General features: G+C 40.4%; 1 protein-coding gene across 1 annotated transcript; it reads left to right on the forward strand.

Annotated features, from left to right (window-relative positions):
• Positions 1-923: 923 nt before the first annotated feature.
• LOC135476940 (potassium voltage-gated channel protein Shaw-like) lies at positions 924-26254 on the forward strand. Its single transcript, XM_064757087.1, has 2 exons — positions 924-1493; positions 23229-26254. Exons 1-2 carry the CDS (start codon positions 924-926, stop codon positions 24168-24170), a joined length of 1512 nt encoding a protein of 503 aa, XP_064613157.1. The 3' UTR covers positions 24171-26254.
• The last annotated feature ends 109 nt before the right edge of the window (positions 26255-26363 follow it).

Raw genomic sequence — 26363 nt, forward strand, 5'->3', positions numbered from 1 at the left:
ATAAAAAATAGCTTATACCAGATTTGTGTATTGTTGTACACCATGTGTGAGATCGACATTAGAGCGGAAGAAATTATTATTAGTGATAGACTGCGGAGAGCGCGTTTGTAAGTTCAGCATGAGAGAGCTTGTGAAGCTGACTTGCTTTATCACTGTCGAGAGCCTCAAAGATATATTAAAAAAACTGTGCGTTTGCGCAAACAGGATGAGAAATATTCAGTAAGTTTTTAAACATTTCTATCTAACTATAAAGGAAGGAATATCTGTATATTTGTTATAGGAGATTCTTCACAACTTTGTCTCATCCGCTCAACATCAAACTTGCCGATATATTTCTAAGGGTCTTAGTAAGTGCTTTGCCCGCTATTGGAATGCCAGTAATGCAATGATGGTGTCACACACAGACAGTGCAGTAGCATGCCCGGAGTGTTGGTGTCTAGTTGTTACCACTGATTTAATTTTACAAGTTTAGGAAAATCTGAAATTCTTTTATGATGGAAACTATATTACTTATGTTAGGTTTTATCCAATCGCTTTATCCCATTGAGACAAGCCCGTCCATGTGCAATATTAATGACTGAGATGGAAAACTGCGATTGAGTTTTTCAAGAAGCGCCATTCATTGGTTATCCCTCTGTAGATATACATGCGGATAGAGGGGCCATTAGAAAAACGATACTTTGAACATCCTGATATATTAGTCATGTGTTGCATGTAGTGTGAGACAACAATTAAACAGTCGTTGTGGCTTTGTACAGCCCCCAGTGCCACCTGTGGTCAGAAAACGCACTGAAGCTATACCTATCTGGAAAACCATATAACGGTGCGGGGCCACGCAAGCGCCATCTGTGACATTTGCAGCAGACAGGCATGCGCTTGAAAAACACACGGCGTGCCGGAGCTAGAGTCAGATTCCTGTTGAAATGAGAGCGAATAAGTGGGAAGACCTGTGCCCGACAGACGTGGACCTGAATATGAACTGTCACAGGACCTTGCAAACCTTGCACACAACGAGCAATCAACACGAAAATGATACCCATGATACCGATCAAATCATCACGCTGAATGTAGGGGGAGCAATTTTCCAGACTTCTTACAGTACCCTCAGAAACATCCCCAACACCCGTTTGTGCACTCTCGCAGAGGAATTACCCAAAGCTTACCAAGGCAAGCCGAGATACTTCTTTGATCGGAATCCGCAGTTGTTCAACTTTATTCTAGACTTTTACCGTACGGGCGAGTTGCATTTACCGAAGGGACACTGCGCTTTCTCCTTAAAGCGCGAACTTCATTTCTGGGGGCTGAATGAAGCCTGTGTATCTGAGTGTTGCTGGGCTCATTATGTCAAATCCACGAACCAGTACCGTCAGTACAAGAAGCTGCGGGAAGAGTTCAGAGGGATGGGCAGTGGGCCTCGTCAGGAGCACTTTGGTTCTTGGCGGGAGAAAGTTTGGCATTTTGTGGAAGATCCCAGATCGTCATGTGCAGCAAAGGTATGTCATTGAATATATCAGTGAGGGTTTTAATGCCACATTAGGGATGTTCTGTCATATCGTGGCGAGCTACGTCTTTGAATGTATGAGTGAGGGTTTTTAACTCCCCATTAGAAATGTTCCGCCATATCGTGGTGAGCTACGTCTTTCAATATATGAGTGAGGGTTTTAACGCTACATTAGGGATGTTCCGCCATATCGTGGCAAGCTACGTCTTTGAATATATGAGTGAGTGTTTTAACGCCACATTAGGGATGTTCCGCCATATCGTGGCGAGCTACGCCTTTGAATATATCAGTGAGGGTTTTAACGCCACATTAGGGATGTTTCGTCAAATCGTGGCAAGCTACATCTTTGAATATATCAGTGAGGGTTTTAACGCCACATTAGGGATGTTTCGTCAAATCGTGGCAAGCTACATCTTTGAATATATCAGTGAGGGTTTTAACGCCACATTAGGGATGTTTCGTCAAATCGTGGCAAGCTACATCTTTGAATATATGGGTGTGGGTTCTAACGCTACATTAGGGATGATCCGCCATATCGTGGCGAGCTACGTCTTTGAATATATGAGTGTGGGTTTTAATGCCACATTAGGGATGTTCCGTCATTTCGTGGCGAGCTACGCCTTTGAATATATCAGTGAGGGTTTTAACGCCACATTAGGGATGTTCCGCCATATCGTGGCGAGCTACGTCTTTCAATATATAAGTGTGGGTTTTAAAGCCATATTAGAAATGTTCCGCCATATCGTGGCGAGCTACGTCTTTTAAATGTATGAGTGAGGGTTTTAACGCTACATTAGGGATGTTCCGCCATATCGTGGCGAGCTACGTCTTTGAATATGTAAGTGTGGAGTTTAATGCCACATTAGGGATGTTCCGCCATATTGTGGCGAGCTACGTCTTTGAATATATGAGTGTGGGTTTAATGCCACATTAGGGATGTTCCGTCATATCGTGGCGAGCTATGTCTTTCAATGTATGAGTAAGGGTTTTAACTCCCCATTAGAAATGTTCCGCCATATCGTGGCGAGCTACGTCTTTGAATATATGAGTGAGGGTTTTAACGCCACAATAGGGATGTTCCGCCAAATCGTGGCGAGCTACGTCTTTCAGTGTATGAGTGAGGGTTTTAAAGCTATATTAGGGATGCTCCGCCATATCGTGGCAAGCTACGTATTTTAATGTATGAGTGAGGGTTTTTAACTCCCCATTAAAAATGTTCCGCCATATCGTGGCGAGCTACGTCTTTCAATGTATGAGTGAGGGTTTTAACGCCACATTAGGGATGTTCCGCCATATCATGGGGAGCTACGTCTTTGAATATATGAATGTGGGTTTTAACGCCACATTAGGGATGTTCCACTATATCGTGGCTAGCTACGTCTTTGAATGTATGAGTGAGGGTTTTAACGCCACATTAGGGATGTTCCGCCATATCTTGGCGAGCTACGTCTTTGAATATATGAGTGTGGGTTTTAACGCTACATGAGGGATGTTCCGCCATTTAGTGGCGAGCTACGTCTTTAAATGTATGAGTGTGGGTTTTAACGCCACATAAGAAATGTTCTGCAACATCGTGGCGAGGTACGTCTTTGAATATATGAGTGAAGGTTTTAACGCCACATTAGAAATGTTCCGCCATATTGTGGCGAGCTACGTCTTTCAATGTATGAGTGAGGGTTTTAACGCCACATTAGGGATGTTTTGCCATATAGTGGCGAGATACGTCTTTAAATGTATGAGTGTGGGTTTTGACGCCACATAAGAAATGTTCCGCCACATCGTGGCGAGGTACGTCTTTGAATATATGAGTGAAGGTTTTAACGCCACATTAGAAATGTTCCGCCACATTGTGGCGAGGTACGTCTTGCAATGTATGAGTGAGGGTTTTAACGCCACATTAGGGATGTTTTGCCATATTGTGGCGAGATAAGTCTTTGAATATATGAGTGAGGGTTTTAACGCTACATTAGGGATGTTCTGCCATATCTTGGCGAGGTACGTCTTTGAATGTATGGGTGAGGGTTTTCAACTCCCTATTAGGAATGTTCCGCCATAACGTGGCGAGCTACGTCTTTGAATATATCAGTGAGGGTTTTAATGCCACATTATTGATGTTCCGCCATATCGTGGCGAGCTACGTCTTTGAATATATGAGTGAAGATTTTAACGCCACATTAGGGATGTTCCGCCATATCTTGTCGAGGTACGTCTTTGAATGTATGAGTGAGGGTTTTAACTCCCCATTAGGAAGGTTCCGCCTTTTCGTGGCGAGCTACGTCTTTCAATGTGTGAGTGAGGGTTTTAACGCCACATAAGAAATGTTCCGCCATATCGTGGCGAGCTATGTCTTTGAATGTATGAGTGAGGGTTTTAACTCTCCATTAGAAATGTGCCGCCTTTTCATTGCGAGCTACGTCTTTCAATGTATGAGTTAGGGTTTTAACGCCACATTAGAAATGTTCCGTCATATTGTAGCGAGCTATTTCTTTGAATATATGAGTGAGGATTTTAACGCCACATTAGGGATGTTCCGCCATATCTTGGCGAGCTACGTCTTTGAATGTATGAGTGAGGGCTTTAACGCCACATTAGGGATGTTCCGCCATATCGTGGCGAGCTAAATGATTTTGGTTTTTAACAGCACATTGGTAACGTTTTGCAAAGTTTTTGCAAGCGCTTCACTGTTTGAAATTTTTTTATTTATTTTAATTGGTGTTTTACCTCGTACTTAAGAATATTTGACTGATACGTCGGCCGCTAGTATCATGGTGGCATTATTAAAACGAAAGGGTGGAATTGATGGATGAACCCATAATTAATATGGATAAATTCATGATGCTTCCAAAAATGTTTTCGCCGCTTTAGACCAAGCCTTTCGATATTAGTTAATTGCGCAGTAACCCAAGAAAATAAGATAAGTCAAAGTTTCTGCCCTTTGTTTTTTAAGTCGCACAGGCTGTAACACAGAACATTTGAGTCAGTCGATCAAATTCTTCTGACAGCATTTTTGATGTTTCTTTAGCTTATTAGTACAGCTTCCATGCTTATTATCTGTGGTGTATATGTATGTGACACGAGGTGACAAAACGTCCTAATTTGAAGTTAAGTTGCATTCTCGCATCTGTCGATCGGCTTCTGACAAATGAGGTCGCATGCTCGAATCCAGCTTTCGCTGGTTCAGAAGTGTAGGCGAAGGGGTTTGCCAGATGCCTTGCAGTGGTTTATTCTCAGTTCGCTGGTATCCTCCTCCATAAGACTTACTGCTGTTATTTATACATGGAAATAATTTAGTTATACGGCATTAAGCATCAATCAAATAAATGAATAAAGAAATAAATGCAAATAGCAGAACACCTAAATGACCCGGGCAAACATTCATTATATTTCATTAAAGGCAAAATCTTAGATAATTTTGTGCCTAAGATGGCTTATGAGCAGCATGAAGACAAAAATATGGGTTTTTCAGTAACTTTTTAAATAATAAAATCCTACATTAAGTTAATTTACTACGATCCGTGACCATTTTGAGATGGAAGCATTCGTTTATCCTCTCAGTCATTGACACCTACAGTGACCCTGTAAACATATGGCAAACACCACATCTTCCATTTCTGATGAAGAGATTTTAGTCACCTTACAAATCACCTAAAATGTAGTGTAAATGTTTTAGGGGAAGTGTGATGATTTTGTCACCGCCAAGATTGCCCTTTTCGCGAGGGTCTCCTGAAGTACCGATCAGAGCTGGTATTGAGACCCACGGACTGCGTGTTATGTATGACCAAATTTAAATTAAAATCGACATAAACAGGAGGCATACAAGAAACAAGACCATTGTAGAGTTCTTCTACAATTAAGCCTGATAGCCCGACTTATGTAGTGATTTTACGCTCATTGCCGCCATAATACACGACTCTCTACCAAAAGTCTGTACAGTGCATGACACGTCAACACCTTATAAATAGGCAAAACAAAGCGAAATAGCTTTTGCAAAATCGTCGTTAATAAGTTAATAACTAAAGCGTGAATATATCCATTCTGCTGGTGAAGTGGAGGCATGCTGTTTTTGTTTGTACGCGTGTTTGGTCATGCGTCACATAAACCATATTATATCACAGAGGGTATCAGTTGAACGCCATCAATACAACACTTGCCGGATGAAGATTACATGGGGAACAGGCACCGATAATGTATAAACGGTTTATTCTGACGGGTTTTGACAGGGTACACGATCAATGCAGTCAGTTCATTAACATGAGAACTGAATTTCTCATCTGCCATGCTCTCCATGTCCAGACTGATACGGACCAATGCTGGATAATTCGAATCTAAAGAAAGCCGATTTATTAATCCCACCCACAACGATAGACATTTCAGCATTCTAATACAAAATCGTAAATCGTCATGAACATATATATGTATTTTAAACATTAAGCGCAGAAGGACCAAAGAGCGATGAATTTCATGACACATTTTTGGAACTCATACGACAACAATGAAACGGTATCGGGGCGTTCCGCTGGGTGGGAAATACAGGGGTGGTGGGCACTGCTGGACAGCTGTCATCTGCCTTACTCAATGATTTTTTATTGATGGAGTAATGATTTTCCAGTCATTATGTACATGAATGCACTCCCCCCTCACCCCCTCACCCCCATCCCCTATTACACACACACACACATGTGCCCTAAGAATCTCGTCGTTTATGTAGGTCATATTTATATGCCACTGCTAAAATGCTGAACGGCGGGGCTGAGGGTGAGATTGTGGAAATGAATGTCACTGGTCACGGAATACTGTGTGAGCATTGAAGGTGACGTAATAATAGATATTGATATGACGAGGAGACGCACCAGTGTCTCCACAGGTGTACAATGCTGTCAATATCTCAGGAACACCTGTCACGTGGATGTATCATTAAAAGTGCACTACGCCATTTGAGTGTTGCACGGATTAACTGCACTGTTAGATTTCGGGAAGTAGTTTTAAACGACATGTTGGATAATGTTAAATTTCTAACTAGTAGCAGTGTAGACTCCAAGCGTTTTGTGCTTATTACCAGAAGGCGGGTTATGCACACCAGCTGCAATACTGTCAAAATGATAATAGGTATAATCCCTTCATATGATTGATTGAATGAGTGATTATGCATTTGTTAGTTGGATCCGTGGAGAAGAAGGTGGAAGCGTAATTCGTCCATCTGTGTGTATGTAAATATAACATGGCCAGGAAAAGCAAATAAGTTGTCTCACAAAAGTATGTACTGAGCTTCATCACACAATGACGGCAGATAATAAGCTGTACAACGCAAATAAATCACAACTAATAAGCTGCATCACGTAATAAGCCGTGTGATCCAATAAGCTTCATCACACAATCATGGCAGATAATAAGCTCTACAACGCAAATAAGTCACAAGTAATAAGCTGTATCACGTGATAAGCCGTGTGATCCAACAAGCTGTATCACACAATCACGGCAGATAATAAGCTCTACAACGCAAATAAGTCACAAGTAATAAGCTGTATCATGTGATAAGCCGTGTGATCCAACGAGCTGTATCACACAATCACGGCAGATAATAAGCTTTACAACGCAAATAAGTCACATAAGTCGATTACAATAAGTCAGATGTCAGTAGAATGGACGACCGTTGAAAAGACCTGCTGATAATCCATGTTTTATGATATGCTCATTCAGTATTAAATAGGCGTTCACAGGCTGAAACGTTATGCGGATATTCAATCCGCAAATCTCGAAATCGATATGCGATTGAATATGAGATAAAGTGATCTGCACCTGTGAATATAGTATCTAGCTTGAATAATTTAAATGATGACCAAGTCCTGACTGGATAGGATCATGTCATATCCCAGTACTATACCCTCGTTCTTTTATCTAGCTGGTACGAGCCCGGCCGTGGGCTGAGATTGTCATATTATACCAAACTTGAGAAGAAATTCAAACATGGCAGTTTTCAAACAAGACTTAAAGTCGATCAGATATTAGTTAGTAGGCGTCAATATCCATCAAAGCATAATGGACTCCGCCCATTATCCACCACGCCTCTTATTTTGGAATAATTACAACCTAACTCAAGGCAATGAATCTTGGTCTCGAAAACAAGCTCATGGAAGAAAATATTATACATCAGAAAACATAATCTAACTGGTTGTTAGAGTGCTAGCGTTACGCAATGAATCGGAAGCCTCTCACCAATGCTGTTGCAGTGAGTTCAAGTCAAGCTCATGCTGGCTTTGTCTTCAGTCGTACGTGACTAGGTCTGTCTGGTTTCATCCCTGCATAATGCTAGCCGCGGTCGTGTGAATGAAATATTCTTGAAAACGGCATAAAAGTAAAAATGAAATAAATTAATTAATAACTGCAATCACTGCAATTATATGAACGCCCAACAGATCGGAGATTCTAGTGTTACATGTGACTAACAAAGGCAATTTAGGTAGTGACGTGAAGTGTTTCTACAGATTCTTCAGTATAAAGGACACTTGAGAAAAAACAAACAAACTAGTAGTATAAGCTGACTGTTTTAGTACAGGCCAGGAAATAATTGACTCCCACGGTCGCGCAATTCTTACTTATAGCACGTTGCTGTTTATCCCACTTTGGGAAAGAACTTCTCATTTTATGAAGAATATTGACCACTTTATGCAAATGGCACTGTAGGATAAATGAAAAAAACAGATGACATTAAACACTAGCTTAAGATAACAGCATTTAGCTGAGTTGAATATCTTTATTGACAAAGGCAGGATAATGAATCACGAAGAATTGTTCCGTCCAAATTCTCTAAATGGTCTGTATAGTTTGTCAGTAACTCGCCAAAACGCTGGTGGTTTCTGCAGGGCATTTCGGTTACCTTCGCCTATATAACTAACCCGAATTGTGTAAGTAAACATTATTGAGTAGCGTTAAGAACTTAGCGTTAAACAACACTCGCAAAAATAAATCTAAATGGCCTTCTTCGCTGATAAACCATCCTGAATAAAATAACACACCAAACAGACAGACCAAAGAAATAGTCGACCGATATTAAATTCAGGCTTTAAAGTTTTTAGCAATGTCCACATTTTATATTTAACCTGAACGCACATTAAGGGATAATTAGGTATAAGGTGCAAAGTACATCGGCGAAATTGCTTGTAGGCTTATGTGTATTACTCGGTGTTCGAAAGAAAATTTGGTTACGTATAAACGTCGTAGTACACCGTATTGAGCATAATCCGTATGCGCCTACAACAGTGCTTGCATCTGTCCAGCATATTTCTGAACTGTTGACTGCGTCTCTTTTCATGAATACGTCATCATATTCTTACTTATATACTTTGATAATTGGTTTGTATTTCGCGTTGTTTGGGAAAATTGATCTGGTGACTATTGGCATGGAGCATCCATTATGGTTGATTCGGTTATGCGAATATCACTTTGTATGCTTAGATGCTTAACAGCTTCAACCCAGTTAGAAGTTTATGTTTATTTAATTTTTTATTTATTTGATTGGTGTTTGATACGCCGTACTCAAGAATATTCCACTTGTAGGACGACTGCCAGCATTATGGTGGGAGGAAACCGGGCAGAGCCTGGGGGAAACCAGAATCTTATACTAATTGTACTCATGACAATGCTTTTAGATTCTAGCCAGTGTTTCAGCTAAACTGCTAAACAATGTACAATTTGTCCTAACCCTAACATACCCATCCACAAAGCATGCGATTTGTTGCGGGTTCTGTTGTAGTGCTATCTAAACTGCGTTTTCACTGTGCCACATTTAGGTCACAGCTTGCCACAGTTTTACCATGTGTGGGGATTGGTTTTTTGTCCTTTTCTTTTCTGAAACAAGTACACGCTCTTTGTTTTGGAAAACCTCGAGATTTGCACTGACCTGATAATGAAATGAACCCGCCTATACCAATATCAGTGAATCGCGTGACGAGGGCCAGATGTTGTGTTAACCCGATGTCCTGTCCCATACGCAGTGCTGCCATCAGCAAAAAGAAAACAAAGTTGACAAAAACCCCACTCCTGCCTGACTATCAGCGGTTAGCTCAGAAACGTCACCTGTCAGAATTTCAGCAGACAAAAAGGCTGCTGTTACCCGACATCCTGGCAACAAAGACCCGTATGTGTACTTTTAATTTTTTATTCTTGTGATTTGTTCGCCCCGTGTAAACCACGCTGTAGTTCATATTTTATGCGACCGCCCATCACAGTATTCTTGAGAGAGTTGCGAAATCTGCGTACATGGAAAGTGTGGTTATTTATTTATTTATTTGATTGGTGTTTTACGGCGTACTCAAGAATATTTCACTTATTCGACGGCGGCCAGCATTATGGTGGGTGGAAACCGGGCACAGCCTGGGGAAAACCACGACCAGGTTGCTGTCAGGCCTTCCCACGTACGGCCGGAGAGGAAGCCAGCATGAGTTGGACTTGAACTCACAGTGACCGCATTGGTGAGAGACTTCTGGGTGATTACACTACGCTAGCGCGCTAACCAACTGAGCCACGGAGGCCCCGAAAGTGTGGTTAGTTTGTGTCATGCTATTTTAGCTGCTGAGAACGGCCTTAAACAACGACCAAATAAATAACATAAATATTTTAGATGCTTTGTCACGCAATGGGACGTCATCGCACGTGACATACTATGTTTGTCTTCGAATCTCCATTCATACGAATCCCGAGTGCAGTGTTCTAGTGTCACTTATGCCTTACAACGCATATAACGCTATCTTACATTCGGTTTACACCACTGCCACCACTAGCAAAGTACAGAAATCTTTCTGCTGACAGCTGATTGCTTCAACTCTGACCATCCCAGAACCATACTTGTAAAGGCGTTGTTTCACATCAAAACCAGTGATGATAGAAAATGCATGAGTGCTAGCATCAAAGCACACAGATTCCAAACATTGTGTCGTATTTCGTTAGCCAAAGGGTTTCAAGGTTCAGAACCAATCACGTTTTACACTTTTTTTTGATACAGAAGAACATTAATTTTTAATGTATAGTTTGTATCAATAACATAATCTACTCTGCCATCTACTCTGCCATCTACCGAGGGCTTTAGTTATGGTATGTTACCGCTTACCAGGTGTAAAAACCGAGATCAAACACCTCAAGCGAATGGCAATAACCTACTTGCATAACGACGCTATTGTTCGACAGCGTGTGCTTTATTTTGCGTATTGTCCAGTTTCGGCGAACAGTTCTTAGGACATGGAATGGCACCAGAAATAATCTAGATTTCGTAATATACATATGTATATATTTTCAGTACTGATGCATGTAAGGCGACACCAAATTCCAAACCTTTATGCAATCTAAATCAATTGGGACTATTCATCTGGAGTGGAAGAAGTCCAATAGAAAAAACACAGTCTTCGAAGCTATCAGTTGACCCGATGACTAGTGAAATCGCGATTAGGATATTTGGATTTCACCCTATCTTTGTGCCTATTTTACACAGGACAACAACTAACCCATTAAAAGCGACCCTCAAAGCACATGTTATATACACAGCATACAGAATCAAGACTACAAAATTATCAAATACTTAAAAGTTCTATTTTATTTTCTTGTAAAACATGGGCATTGAGTAGAAAATACTGAACATTCAATACATTCTTCACCTATTCACAAAGACTAAGGCAATACAAGACTTTTGTAACCCCAGAAGAACATTTTGGACTGGAAAAATTAGTGTCCAGTTAATAACCTAATAGCCTCCGTGGCTCAGTTGGTTAGCGCGCTAGCGCAGCGTAATGGCCCAGGAGCCTCTCATCAATGCGCTCACAGTGAGTTCAAGTCCAGCTCATGCTGGCTTTCTCTCCGGGCGTACGTGGGAAGGTCTGACAGCAGCCTGCGGATGGCCGTGGGTTTCCCCGGGCTGTGCCCGGTTTCCACCCACCATAATGCTGGCCGCCGTCAAATAAGTGAAATATTCTTGAGTACGGCGTAAAACACCATTCAAATAAATAAATAAATTATTTAATGACTTTTGATGTCAATAAAATGTTCTACACCCAGTGATATTTTTCAGAACATCAATTGTAGTGCCCTAGATGCACACGAGACTGTTTCACCTGATAATTCATACATGTCAGAAATAGAAAAAAAAATGTGCACTCTTACCTTTGCTATTTCTTAGCACATATCGCCACAATATGACTGAAATATTGCCGACGTGGCCTAAAGCCATAATGATTCATTCATTCTCAGCACATAATCAGGTCATGTGTATTGTGTATATTTACTTTTTATAAGGATTATTGTGAATTATCACACAGATATGGTAGAATACAAATTTTCGGATATGTAACCACACAGATGTGGTAGAATACAAATTTTCGGATATGTAACCACACAGATATGGTAGAATACAAATTTTCGGATATGTAACCACAAGAAAAGCTGAAATACGTTGATTATATGTCCTGTAAACGGTAGCCTCATATGCAAATTTTCAGAGCCTATGGGGCAGGAAAGGCCATCTCTGTTCTGTATAAAAAGGAGAAGGAATAGTCCTTCTTGATGTGTTGTAGACGCCAATAAATTAAGCTTTCTCTATTGCTATTTCCATTGGCAGTGCTTATCAAAAAACAAGTCTCAAAGTTATGACGTAAACTAATTTACAGCAGGAGTGATAGAAGGTGTATAACTTCGTTATGCACCACTTATCACGTCTCTTGTCCGAGAAACTAGACAATACGCAAAAATAAAACACTCACGTTCAACAGCAGCGCCAGCATATAAAACACAGTATTTAGAATTTATTTGATGAAAAATAAACTCTCCGTACAGTCTCGGAATGTCAGTGTCTAGTGTTAGGGTCTTCAAACAATGTTCAGTATTATACATCTTGCGTAATTCTATACTTTATTTACCTTTTAATTTATCATTTTTTATTTAACTTTTTATTTCGCAATCTAAATTCTTTTATGTCAAACAACTATGTAGCCCGTAAGAAGGTTGAATTCTTCCTCCCTCACTGTATGTGGGGGGGCGTGGTGGCAAAAAGAGTTGCCGTTAGCATAGTCTATCGATGACCACGTGTTTTCCACTAATATGGTATGTATATCCAGACGTCAAATGTCTGAAAGTCTGTCAGTTGTAACTTGCAGACAACTTGTACATCAATATACATCTAACGATTCCACCTAATGAAGCATAATGTTTGGAAACATAACTCAGGCGTACTTTGTCTAGGAAGTCTTTAAATGGGCATTGAACTATACAGACTTTCAAAGAAAGTTGAAATCGATCAGAATTCGTCGTCTGCGTGTGTTAACCATAAAATTTCTGTTATATACTCGCCGATCTTTGTCTCCTCCATGCATGCGTGGTGTGTTTAAAAACATGACTGGCACCATTATAAAAAGTTTGCATATATGGTATTTCAATCCTTATCGATGATGACTGTGTCTTTCGCCAGCTTTTGTAAATCGTTTTATAAGAACAGGGTTATGAAAGTTGTAGCACTTGCCACCCAATCCTTTTGATCAACTGTCAATAAAATATTTATTTGTTTATTTATTTATATATTTAAATGATGCTTTAAGCTATACTCAAGGATATTTCACTTATATGGCGGTGGCCAGCATTACAGTGGGAGGAAACCGGGTACGGGGGGACCATCCGCCGACTTTCGCATGTGTTTTCAGATATTCCCACGTACGGCTGGAGAGGAAGCCAGCCTGTGCTAGATTTGAACTCACAGCGACCGCATTGGTGAGAGATCCCTGGGTCATTGTGCCGCGCTTGCACACTAACAACCTGAGCCACGGGGGCCCTTGTCAGCATAAGTTTAAACAAACAATCTTTCCTGTAAGTAAATATGATGCAAGTCGGAATACTAACGAGCGGGAATAGGCAACATCTGTATGCGACATTCCCTCACCTTACACCCAGTAGTTACTGGCCCTTGTAAACCGGGTTTCAACAATTTGCTCGATCGAAAGATTAATTGACTGTAAAGCTGTAGGTTGACAGGTTCTGTAAAGTTTTATTTCTTTATTTGCTTAGTGCTTTACGCCGTACTCAAGGATATTTCCCCAATACGACGGCGGACAACATTATGGTACACTGTGCATAGGATGAAATGTGTGGCTCTATGAAGATGTTATATACACATGTATATAAATATAGACGTACAGCAACGCCAGAGCAACAACGACATTGTGACAACAGGTAAATGGTCACCTGTAACTACTGAAATGCGGTCTCTTGTCAATTTACTTCAGTCAGGGTTTTTTGTTTCTAACTTTTCATTTCAGTAGTGAATTATACGCCCGCTTGCACCATCGCTTAAGCAGAATTAGGTAATAAAAGTGCAGTGGTGTTAATTTTATGCAGGAATACAGTATAAATAATTTTCACAGACGTGGTACTATTCAGTATAAAACACGTCAAAACAAGGTAGTTTACAGCCGACTCACAGCAAAAATTGCTTTCCATAGTCACACGTAATACAAGCCTTCATAACGCAAAGCTAGTCATTGGTCTTAATGTCAGGAAAGTGTAACTGGAATATCCTGCTTGTTTATATTTACGTATAAATCACCCACGAGTACATATGTATGTAGATTATAATTTCCTGATTTTATGTATTTTTAATATTATTTATGTGAAATGATTTTTTTTTTTCACACAGCATGTCTTAACAGTTGAATGTTATGTTGAGTTGTTAACAGCTGTTGCAGTGCGAGCTTATATGCTGCAAAGTTTAGAATTGTAAAGGTTAAGTAGCTTTCTAGTGGTCAATATTATAATGATATGGAGACACATGATCCCACTAACTCAACCAAATACGAGCAGCAGTTATACGCCAGTCTGCCTTAACATGTCAAGATCACTTTGTTACTTATCAATAGTTGCAGACATTCTAACATTATAAAACACATTTGTTCTAAAGCAGAAACTGGAAACGGAAGCCGAAAAGCTGTATATACTTTTAGTTTTCTTTGTAATGATATAGATGCCTGCTTGGGGTGGTACGTAAGTAATTTCAGTAGACTTCACGGGTGCTTTGAGGGATGGATGAAAATAAGCGACAACTTGAAAGAGGCTGACTATGGCGAGAAAATTGTGGCAAAACGCTGTGGCTTTCCACCTTTGTCCTGGACAAGGGTCTATCAGATACGAACAAACGTTTAATGTTGACACTCAGCATTCTGTGACTGGTAAGCAGTGTGCCTACTTTGCCCAGTCTGTGGGAAACCAGCCATAAAAAAAGTGTTGACATGGGTTGGCCTTGAACCTCTAACTTCCTGTCCCATTAGCTTGGATGGGTACAAAGCAACGTGCAGAGGCTGTCTTTCTCAGCTTCACCACTACCTGAGCCTCTCGCCAAGAATGTAAAACTTTCATCAATAAATGTTCATACCAAACTGGCCTGCTTACAGCGAAGATATTATATTTGTCCCGAAAAAAAAAATGGTAATGATTTCACCTGGAAAGGCCATGCAATGTGGCTGTTTTATTGTCACTTAACCACATTAAAGTCTAAACGGAAAATAAGGTTACAGTTGTTGACGTGTGATTGAATGTATGCTTATGATGTCTAGATCTGTTAAAATACGGCTTTGACCGCCCCCCCCCCCCCCCCGCCCCCCCTCCTCTCCATACACACTACCATCGATCTGCAGTTAGGCAGAGTTTAATCTCTATGAACCCCCAGGGCGATTCCCATTATGCAGCTCTACTGGCTGTCTAATATATGTCTGAATACTTCAACCCGTCAACATCTGTTCTAAAGCTATCAGAAATGTACATGCAGATCACAATGGCCCGTTCTCTCATTAGGCCCATTCACAAACAACATGGCAGGTCCGACTGCTGTGCTTTGGTGGCCCTGTAATTGGTAATACTGGATAAATGTCTTTAAAACCATCAGGTACGAATCAATATTTCTCCTGCAGTTGCGTAAACCAGAGCGCTTCGGACTGACGAATGTGTTCAGTTATATTTCTTTTTTTTCCTATCAAATAAATACTTCCACCTGTTATCCTAGAGAAACTCATATTTGCTTTTTTGATGTTCAAATATCTGTTAACGATCTCTAGCACACTCTTTGACATTGAGCTCAAAGATCGGTCGTGTTTCTAGTTTCATTCCTCAAGAGATCTTTTCTGCTATATCGAATTTTATTTAGAATTGAATCGAATAAAAATAACCATGATGGAAGGCGTGGGGTAATGTAAATCCACTGAAAAGGATCCGGCACAGTTTACACGACCACAGTTGTGTCTTTTTTTACTATGCGGTTTCACGCAGAACTCATATTGCTAATAAGAAAGCCGTTATATTGTGGCGACAACATGAAGAATATAAATTACAAGTCCGCAGGTGCTGCCCTTCAAAATCGCAAATAAAATTCCTAAAAATTATAATGCGAATGTAAATATAACTTTCAAATTTTAAAATAATTTCAATACTACAAGTAGTGCGAGTGTGATAATTACTAAAAACATTTATTTGAGCCATCAGTGGTAAATATCTCTTGAAATTTTTAGCACCATAGGTGAAATAATCTTAAATCAGCTAACCAGGGGAAGTCATAGTATGTTGGTTTGCTTGACTGTGGCTTACTTCACTTCAGCAATATTTCGGTGAATCAATACCTCTTCTCATAAGAGTACAACTATATGCAGAAACTATTAAGGAGTAATCTTCACCTGAACCGATATTCTCATTCACTAAACGGTATTTTGATGATCTGCCGGCTTTAAACAATGGGTATATAGCAAAGGCTGTGAAAGATATTTACCCACCTTCGTTGGATTTAAAGGAAACCAACGATTCTCCAGAGGGTACATCTTATTTGCACCTATATTTGTACACAGACCAAACGGTTTCCTCTCTCCCAGGCTTGACTGGAAGAGAGATAGTTAGAGATAGATAGAGAGATTGTAAATTATCCTTACTTGGACAGCGATGTACAGAAGGGTCCTGCATATGGCGTTTACATATCTCGCGTTGTGGCATTTATTACATTCTGCGGGCTGTGTGACGAGTTCAGTCAACGTCACAAATTATTAGTGCAAAAACTGTGTCAAAGTTATTCCATCAAACGCCTTTACTCAATGTTTCTTCTGTTTCACAATGAGTATAATTCTTTTGTAAGTAAACATGGACAGAACGCCAAGAGTCTCTATCGCTCTGCTTCATGATTGTGTCTAATTCCGCTTAACCCCGGGCAAGGGGCAGTATATCCATTGTGTTGAATTCTATTACCCTTCGATTCCTTTTTATTACATACAATGCACTGCTTGGCTCTGTGCCAAGTGCACATTATCTGGGTCGTTAGATACCTTCTCCCCCCCCCCCCCCCCCACCATCATCACGAGACAGAAGCGTTTGACTTCTGGACGGGTCTATTGTAGTTCTATGGGTGGATAGAAGTTGTCGTTTACATTGAATAAAGCAGACGACAAATATAAATAAAGAAACAAAATGACGATTTTTTTCTGTCGGAGCGAACGTTTATTTTAAAGGAGAAAAGTATCAGGTTACAGATAATTTAAAGCTCAATGGGACGTTTGAATGCTACACAATAAGAGATAATAAGGGTTTTACGAAAATTGTTTTTTTTTACATACTGACCTGATCATTCTTCCTGCGAGTCTTTCTTTCAGCGGCCTCTCCTAAACGTCCCAGTTTAGCACAAATCATGGTATGGCAATCAACCAATGGGTCACAAAACGGTCGGATCCATGATGTCTGATATTTCCCGCGATGCAAACCTTAGCCGCCGGAACACGAATCACTGCGTCCGGGCTATGACAGTCACAGTTCTTGCTGATGCCGGGGTTTCTGTGATGGACGTCATGTCTGTGACAGGAAAACCGCAGTGAATCTAGTGAACGGAGTTATGTCACCAAACCGTCCGTTTAAAAACGCCATATCCTGCATGCTTCAAGTGTGTTATCAGAAAATGCTCAAAGTGAAAAAGCCGTTGAAAATACTCCCATGTCAGTCACGCCACTCCCAGTGCAAATGCCCGGTACTGTCGACTGTAATATTACACGTAACAGTAGCAATACCATCCAAATGGCAAAACCCCAGTTTTCAGTCACGCCTCAATGTTTTGGAGGGTTGTTCAACAATGCAACAATAAATAACAGCACAGTTCACATCAACTTCACATCTTCGGGATACTGGACTGGCTGCAGATCGTCCTTTTCAACTCCCAATCCTTGTTGGATGTTCATCCGTGTTAAACTGTTGTTTTTTTCCCACAATGTTCAGTCCGTTTACTCATGTTTTCTCTCAGCAAACGATATTGTCTGACTGCCGCCAATATATTGCCGTTGACCCCGATCTTCAAATTTGGTACATTATGTGACCTTTATGCATGAGTGTAACGCGTATATTTTACGTAACAATTCTGGTACGCCGCACTGAGTGAAACGTGCACGTGGCTGGTTTAATGTATATATAACTTTGTACGGATTGCGTCATTACAAATTTAAATTGTGATAGCCATCCATTGTATTTCACAATACTATAAACGCAAATCATATTTACGGGGCCTCCGTTGCTCAGTTGGTTAGCGCGCTAGCGCAGTGTAAATGACCTGGGAGTCTCTCACCAATGCGGTCGCTGTGAGTTCAAGTCAAGCTCATGCTGGCTTCCTCCGGCCGTATGTGGGAAGGTCTGACAGCAACCTGCGGGTGGTTGTGGGTTTCCCCCGGGCTGTGCCCGGTTTCCACCCTCCATAATGCTGGCCACGGTCGTATAAGTGAAATATTCTTGAGTACGGCGCAAAACACCAATCAAATAAATAAAATAAACAAATCATATTTATCCTCATTATACCTTGATAAATTATAATATATTTATTGGCTTACTTATAATAAGCATAAACACATATCTATGATGACGTTATTGTTTTGTTATTTATCAACATATGTTGAGAAATTAACAATGAATTGAAAATGTGAATTGAAGTGTTCCATTATTTCAACATTCGTTACCCAGTGTTCATGAATTTGATACAGAATACAACACCACCGCAAAGCATTTACATAAGCAAACCAAATAAAATTCAGTATAAAACTATTGTTAACCTAATTTTGTGTGTTTCAATTTTTTTTTTTTTTTCGTATGTAATTCAAACTTTAATCACGTTTAAACAGTTAAACTCCTCACTTTTGTTGTCGTTTTGCTGATGCCAGAGGTTTCCAGCTCCTTTAGGTATGTCAGACAGAGTTTGATAAAACTTTTGACCTGCCTGAACTCTCGCTGCCAGCAACGAGCGACCTCCCCGGCTCACTGACAGTGTGGTCGCTGTTTGACATTGTGCCTGTCTCACCGAAGCCTACCCTGATAACAGCGTCTTAGCTGAAAGCCGGACAATATGAAAGCAACCCTGCAGATGTTTTATTTTATAGTGCTCTATTCTATAGTCGGAATGTCGTTTTTGTTATAATTACGAAAACATTTTGCTGCTACCAAGGTAATAGAATAGAAACAATGTTCGCGTCAGGGTAGTCTAAAGGTAGTTTTACATCAAATCGATGATCGAAGCCTGAGACCTAAATTTTCTAAACTCTTCCACATCGATTTGATGTAAAACTACCGTTAGACTACCCTGACGCGAATATTATTTCTTAATTAGTTCACCTCGATGGATATATGGACAGTTACAATCAAAGCGCATCTAAGATACATATTTTCTTATCGAGAACTGATATTTTAGCATGTTACACGAGTTGAAAACTGGTTTCACTCAGACCCGTAGGACACACCTTACGTCTTTCCAATATCATCAAAGGTTGACTGTTTCTCTTTGCATAATTTCGTGCTATTTTCGTATTTTTTTTAATACTTTTTTAGTTTTTTTGTGTTTTACGTCGTTTTAGGAATTGGCCTTATTGGTTGACAACTGGCCGTATCTCCTTGTAACAAGACCGGCCTCTATAAAATTAAATTTGTGGTGTTGCCTCACTAGGACACCAGCTCAAGACCACCTGACACTACACCTAAACGCAGTCACACCATGGGGAAATCGGGCCGACCATTACTTGGTCCTAATACTGAGCACCAGGCGAGGTAGTACTAAGGTTATCGATTTTAATATCCACGGTATGAACAATAAGAGATTGATCCCCGGATTTAACGCTTACGACTTATCAAATACTTGTTTGCTTTGTCTAAATTGTATGACTCGTTGAAGTGTCATGTTTGGAGTCCTCGCTGGTATATGCTTTAGTGATATAGTAGTAATGGCGACAGGGAAACTTTCTGTGTACATGAGGGATCACATTCGTTATGGAGCCGAAATAATGAAAGAAACTAACCCGGGCACGGTGGAAAAATCAGTCTGTCAATATTTATACATGTTTTGATCGTCGTTTATCGCCAATATCATATTAACATTATATCAACAAATACCTCATTTTCATTTTTGTTTTGCTTGAGAGGAAAGCTTTGCTACCGTGAGTTGTATGCAAAAGTTACCTCGAGTTGTATGCAAAAGTTACCACGAGCTGTATGCAAAAGATACCATGAGTTGTATGCAAAGAATTGTCATGTAAACCCGCATAATCCTCACAAACATTTGGCAACAGATGTAAAGATCGTGCGGATAAACAAATCAGAGATAAATCGTCGGCATAGATTAAGTACTTCATAAATAATCCAGTAATGTTGCAACCAACCTTGACGCTAGTTAGTTTGATATCTCGATATCTGGAAGCGATCGATAGCCCACATTACTGTGTTATTTATGTCGCCTCGAGTTTGAGTGAGATGTCCGAACAATGGTTTACTTAGTTATGTCCCTTTAATGGAATATTACTCTTTATGTTCTCATAAGCCCTTGAGGGCAAAATGTCTGCAAACCGATATGGTTATTTTCAGTGAACTCGATACACGTCTGGTACCCTCAGACTTTGTAAGGGACAAACAATATTTATCAAGAGGACAGATTTATTTACTTATTTATTTCATTGTTGTTTCACGCCGTGCTCAAGAATATTTCACTTATACGACGGCGGCCAGAGTTATGGTGGGAGGAAACCAGGCAGAGCCCTGGTAAAACTATTTAGCTATCCGCAGATGACGTACGGCCGAAGAGGAAGTCAGCATGACCTGGACTGAAACTCACAGCGACCGCATTGGTTCAAGGGCACAGAACGGAAGGAGGGATGACGAAAGGCTTTTTTGTGCTCTCTAGGGGATCAAGACATAATTTTCAGATTTTTTTTATATAGGACCACATAATAATAATAATTATTATTACTATAGGAAATTTGAATTCTTCTGTTGATGTGGGGTTTTCAAGCACGCAGTTTGCTGTAGAACAGTTGCTGTTCAACACCCAGTTGTACTCCTTGAAAACCAAACCATGCTTTGTAAGAATTATGCCCAAAGATATATAATAGGATCATAGTATAGCTTGGTAACAAACTCGGCTTTGCACTGGTCGTTGTGTCCTTATTCACACTGCTCGGTCAATATAAAAGAGAAATTGATTTCTGCTTATACCAGAGTGTACCTCAAGCTGTTGGAAACTTCATTGCACTTCACTAGGGTCAAACCTGTGTAGTTTTTTGTTTGTTCATTTCTGCCTTTGTGATGCCCATGGTGAAGTAATAATAGAGTATTAAGAGAGATTAATTTCCAATTTGGGTTTTACCTGAGTCGCTCCAGCGTGAGAAGCGGTATCGCTTCATAAATCTGGTTTCGCAACCACAGCTGCGGATTTACCTCATGGTGATATCAAGGCATTTAGTGAGACGCTGCCTTGTAGGCCATCTGGAGGAAACAGGTCTATATAATTTACATAAGTGAAGAATACGTGAGAGTGCGCATAACCGGGATTACCTCAAAGCCCTGATGTTAACGCAGAAAACACTGCAACCCTCGGCCGCCAGTCACACACAATTCAGGCAAATTTCGTGTATTTTATGTGATTCTGAGACAGATCAAATTCTCTTTGATGTCATGCCATAGGCGTAAATCAGCATGTACAATTGTTTGTCAGTCGTACGACTCGTTTTGCGCATACACACAGGTGAACTCTCGAAACTGCTATAGCCTATTTCTCTCAGCCAGTCACCGATATTCAGCTGTTTGTAAAATCAGCCACACTGGCCACCAAACTTGCCTTTCCTTAGTGACGCGTAACAACTCGAGCTCTACATATTGATATATTGTACGTCTATATTAATGGAAGGAAAATGCAGTAAGAAAACTTGTTCTAATTTGTAAACTCCATTGGTCTGGTTTCAACACCAAGAACTCATTGCCAGGGGTGACATCATAATTGTTCAGAAACAAGTGGCATCCTGGACAATGGGCTTGGAGTGTAATTTGTTTTACAATGGCTGCAACAAAAGGCGGTTAGAACAAACTGCACGCAGTGAGACAATGTTACTACTGTTTCAGTTGTTACGACCCAAACTGTCTGTATTATAAAGAGATGGCTTGTTCGAAATACACGACAGTTTCGCCGCACAAAAAAGTAACCAAAACCAGCAGATTTTATTTCACAACAATTTATTAGGTTTAACAAGAACAGATAACAAGACTTTTACAAATACTAAAGTACTTAAGTTTAACAAGAAAGGATAGCAGTATCTATACAAATACTAAAGTACTTACATGTACAACGGTGTTAAGTCCAAACGGACGCATACATTCCACAATGCTTAAAAATGCAAAGAGGCAATATTCACAAGAGGGAAAATCCACAGTATAACTGAGTGTATGACGAAATACCACACAAAATTCCACAGACAGGGTCCATGTACTAATAAGTATTGTGTACACAAGAGCACAGTTTAAATATACAAGTTCAGACTGAACAAGTGCTCGGTGGAGATAGGATATAACAAAGCCAGAGGCTATAAAGACACCAAAATTCAGCACAAAAGGCCTACTCACAGCGAAAGCATCCAAACTCTCAATATTTCTCCTTTCTCCTCCTTTGACCTGCTTTCATAGGTCTTATATAGACTGGTGGAATTGTCTAGAATAAGAAAATTCCTGAACACTTGTTGTAAACAAACATGCACCGAACTGCGCGTATTCTGGAACATTCTAAGGTAGAGGCAGACAGCAGGCCCTGAACTCAGCATATGTAAACAGTGGCAAGCTAAATTTAGAAGCTGACGGAAGTTGTTCACATAACACAGTAAATAGACTACACTGGTTACATTTTTACAACAAAACTTCTTCACATGCCACTATAAAACCATACTGCTGTGAGGTGATATACTACAAGAGATAAAAAAATCATTTGTGAAGGTTATATTATACTAAAACGTGCGAAAAGTGTCAAAAGCAGAGTTTAAATTAAGTCGATAGCAGTTTAGGTAACTGGTGTCGCCTTTCGCCAAAACATATTGAACTCTGCCCAATAGCCAGCATACCACTGGTTTCTGAATAATTGTGACGTCACCCGAGACAATGACTGCTTGGTGTTGAAACATGGCTTATGGAGTCTAACACTATACATTAGAAAAAGTGTTCTAACTCCATTTTCTTTACAAGAATATGGACTTTCAACACATCGACATGTTCAGCTTGTGTTGTCACTGACTAAAGGCAATTTTGGTCGCGAGAATGATTGATTTTACCCACAGCTGGAAATAGGCGACTTTCTAAAAGAATTAGACTATAACTGGCTCTGTCTTACCAGCAGTGTATTGCGACAATCGGGTTAGTATGTATCAGCTAATCCGTGGATATCTTTTTCTCTTTTCAGATATACGCCGTCGTGACGAATTTGTTGATTCTGATCAACGTTTTTACTTACATGCTGGGGACATTACCATCTTTTCGCGTGACGCACGGGCAGGATGATCACGTAAACACAAGCTCTGTGGAAGATCCCACCAAGCTGCAGCGATGGATGACCACAACAGAGCACCCTGGAATTATCTACTTCGACATTGCCTGCTTGTTTTTCTTCTTCTTCGAATGTCTGCTTAGGTTCGTTTCGTGTCCGAACAAGAAACATTTTTTCAGATCATTCAAAACGATAGCTGACTTGTTTTACATCGTACCACTCTCTGTTTTGCATATAGTGTACATGTGCGATCATACAGTGTGGTCTGAGCCGCGAAATATCCCCGCTCTGTTGATCTTGCAGGGCTTCGTCGCTTTCAGGGTCTGTCGCTTGGTACTGGTCGCGAGGAATTATCGCCCTTTTGTAATTCTCATACTGTCCCTAAAAGCCAGCGGCCGAGAGCTGCTTCTGCTTGTGATAATGGTTATGTTAGCCTTGGTGTTTTTCTCCAACGCCATCTTCCTGGCAGAAATCACGCACGAGGGCACGTTCAATGACGTTTTCGAAGGATTATGGTGGAGCCTGATCACCATAACAACCGTCGGCTACGGCGATGTTGTTCCTAAAACCACATTCGGATTCGTTGTTGGAAGCATCTGCGCTGTTTCCGGGTTAATCTTAATCAGCCTTCCTATCCCTGTGATTGCTAAAAACTTTAACAGTTACTACTCCTTTAAACGAAAACCCACCGCCTTGATCGCAATCAAATGGATGGGCGGCTCCAAATCGCCGAAGGTGGGCACTGAAGAGACCCTCATAATGGAGTTGGATTGCGAAGAGCGACAAAACTGTCGAACAGGGCACGATCAACACCAGGACCCACAAAGACCAGAAGGAAATGAAATGGAGATATCGTAAGCCGTATGGCTTTAAAATTCGAGTTATATTATTGTACCCATTTACGGACACGAGTTGCACAGTTTGTCGGGGGAGTGACAGAAAAAAATGCATCAGGAAGGTACGAAGCTACAAGAGACAATGAATAAACCTATCCAATGTGCTAAAAATCCGACCCTTGATAAGCATCTACCGTACCCTGCAGTGTGATCAAGGAAAATGAAAGGGGCATGCACAACTGTCATTGTATTTTTATCAAGCGCTCGTGAATGCGTTTGCAAACAGTTATATACAGGTGGAAAACTGACTTTTTCCTGTTGTAAGCCAGTGATAAAATATTCCTTGATATATCGTCAGCAGAACATAGGTCAAACTATATTGCTATATCCTGCTTTGTTACTTGCAGTGGTGTTATGCTCATGAAATTTGCCTCTTCTGGAACGTCTATCTTGTAAACCGATATGATGGTTATTCCTTCTTTTTTTGTGGGGTGAATATTTGAGGATTCGATGGAAATCACCCCTTCTCAAGGTCATGCTTTAACGCACTCTCACCTGAAAAAAATCAGTTTTCAAACAATTGTTGTTTTTTTTTTTATTAGCGAACAAATTTATTTTAAACATTCAGAAAGGACTATCAAAGCCTTTCTAAAACACAGCTTATCATTAGCTGCTTGCGGATCATGCTTTACAAAACAGCAAACCATAAAAACTCATATTAACCAAACCATTTTACAGCTGTTATAGTAGTGATTTGTTTAATAAATTTGAAAGTGCTGAAATTAATGTGGCTACAGCTAATTTTCCCACAACCCACTTTTTGTAACAATTTTTTTAATATTTTGCTACAATCGGTTATAGTGCATGTGCAATAGCACAGACTTGATGAGTATCTGTAGTTCGAGTAGATCGAGATACTTGCTTTGATGTTTTACACCGTGCTCAGAACAGTTTCCACTCAGATTTATGATCCGGGGCTGGACCGAGGTGCCTGCGCGCAATCTGAATAAACTCAGTTGGATATAGGGATATCCATCTGACAACTACTGTACCCTTTCCTCGCGTTCACGAAGGCACTCGCGAATATACTTGGAAAAGTAGCGGCCAGTCAAATGTCAGTGCACATGTCAGTCTCCTTACCGAAAAGACATTTCAGCTGATAACGAAAGTTTACTAACCCGTTTGTAAAATGTATACGGTTTAGAGTAATCTTCCAGTGAAAAAGCAACGGTATTTTCACACTTACATTTGTTTTTGACTGCCGCGTCTGCCATGTCAAATTGCCCTTGTTTATCTCCTGAACCGCCACGCAGTGGTATTGTGTGTCCTGCGCGATGCATATATTCCTATATCCAGTTGCGTTTATTCAGATTGGCCTGCGCGGCGCAATGTCCAAGCAAGCTTTCACCAATGTGGCCGCTCTAAGATCAACTCCAGCTCAAGCTATCTGCCTCTCCGGCCGTTCGGACGTTTTCCTCCCACAATAATGTTGTCCGTCGTCGTATAAAAAATACTCAAATAAATAAATACACAAATAAATAAATAGGATTGCAGGATATTGTCCTTAAGCTTGGAGAGACAAATCATACTAATGATATGTGATTGTCGTTCAATGCCATACTGAATAATGTTTCACTTATACGATAGAGATCAGTATAACGAGTGGCGGAAACCGGAATACCCGATGTAATTCACCGACCTTCGGCAACTGACGAACTTAATCTCACGATTATGTTTCAACCATTGCGGCGGTGTCAGTTTCATGACAACGTGACAATATCTTTGACGCCAGAAGACAGACAATGGGGGTCTCGCCGGCTCAGATGTTTAAAACGCTGATTTCCTGTTACAATCACGCACTTCACCATTTGGGCGCAGGTTCTAATCAAACTTCCGAGGCTTTAAGCCAAAAGGTTTGTCAGATACCATGCTAAATGTCCTTTGCTTCGTTTCACTTCGTTGGACTTCTTCATGTACATTGATATATAACATATTATAACGACGTATCTCTTCAAAGCATGTTGTTACAGAAGTTATATGCCAGGCGCAATTTGTGACTGCTTCGAATAACAGGCACTGGTGGTGCACAAGTGACGTATTCTTGAGCGGGGTGAAAAATAAATAAAAAATGATTAACAATTATTTATTAATTGGTTCATTATTTGTAATGTAGTCATGGCGTTGCTGTTTTTCGTCTTTGGCTGGTGAGCTGGTG

This window comes from Liolophura sinensis, chromosome 10 (assembly GCF_032854445.1).
Source record: "Liolophura sinensis isolate JHLJ2023 chromosome 10, CUHK_Ljap_v2, whole genome shotgun sequence".
NCBI classification, from domain to species: Eukaryota; Metazoa; Mollusca; class Polyplacophora; order Chitonida; family Chitonidae; genus Liolophura; species Liolophura sinensis.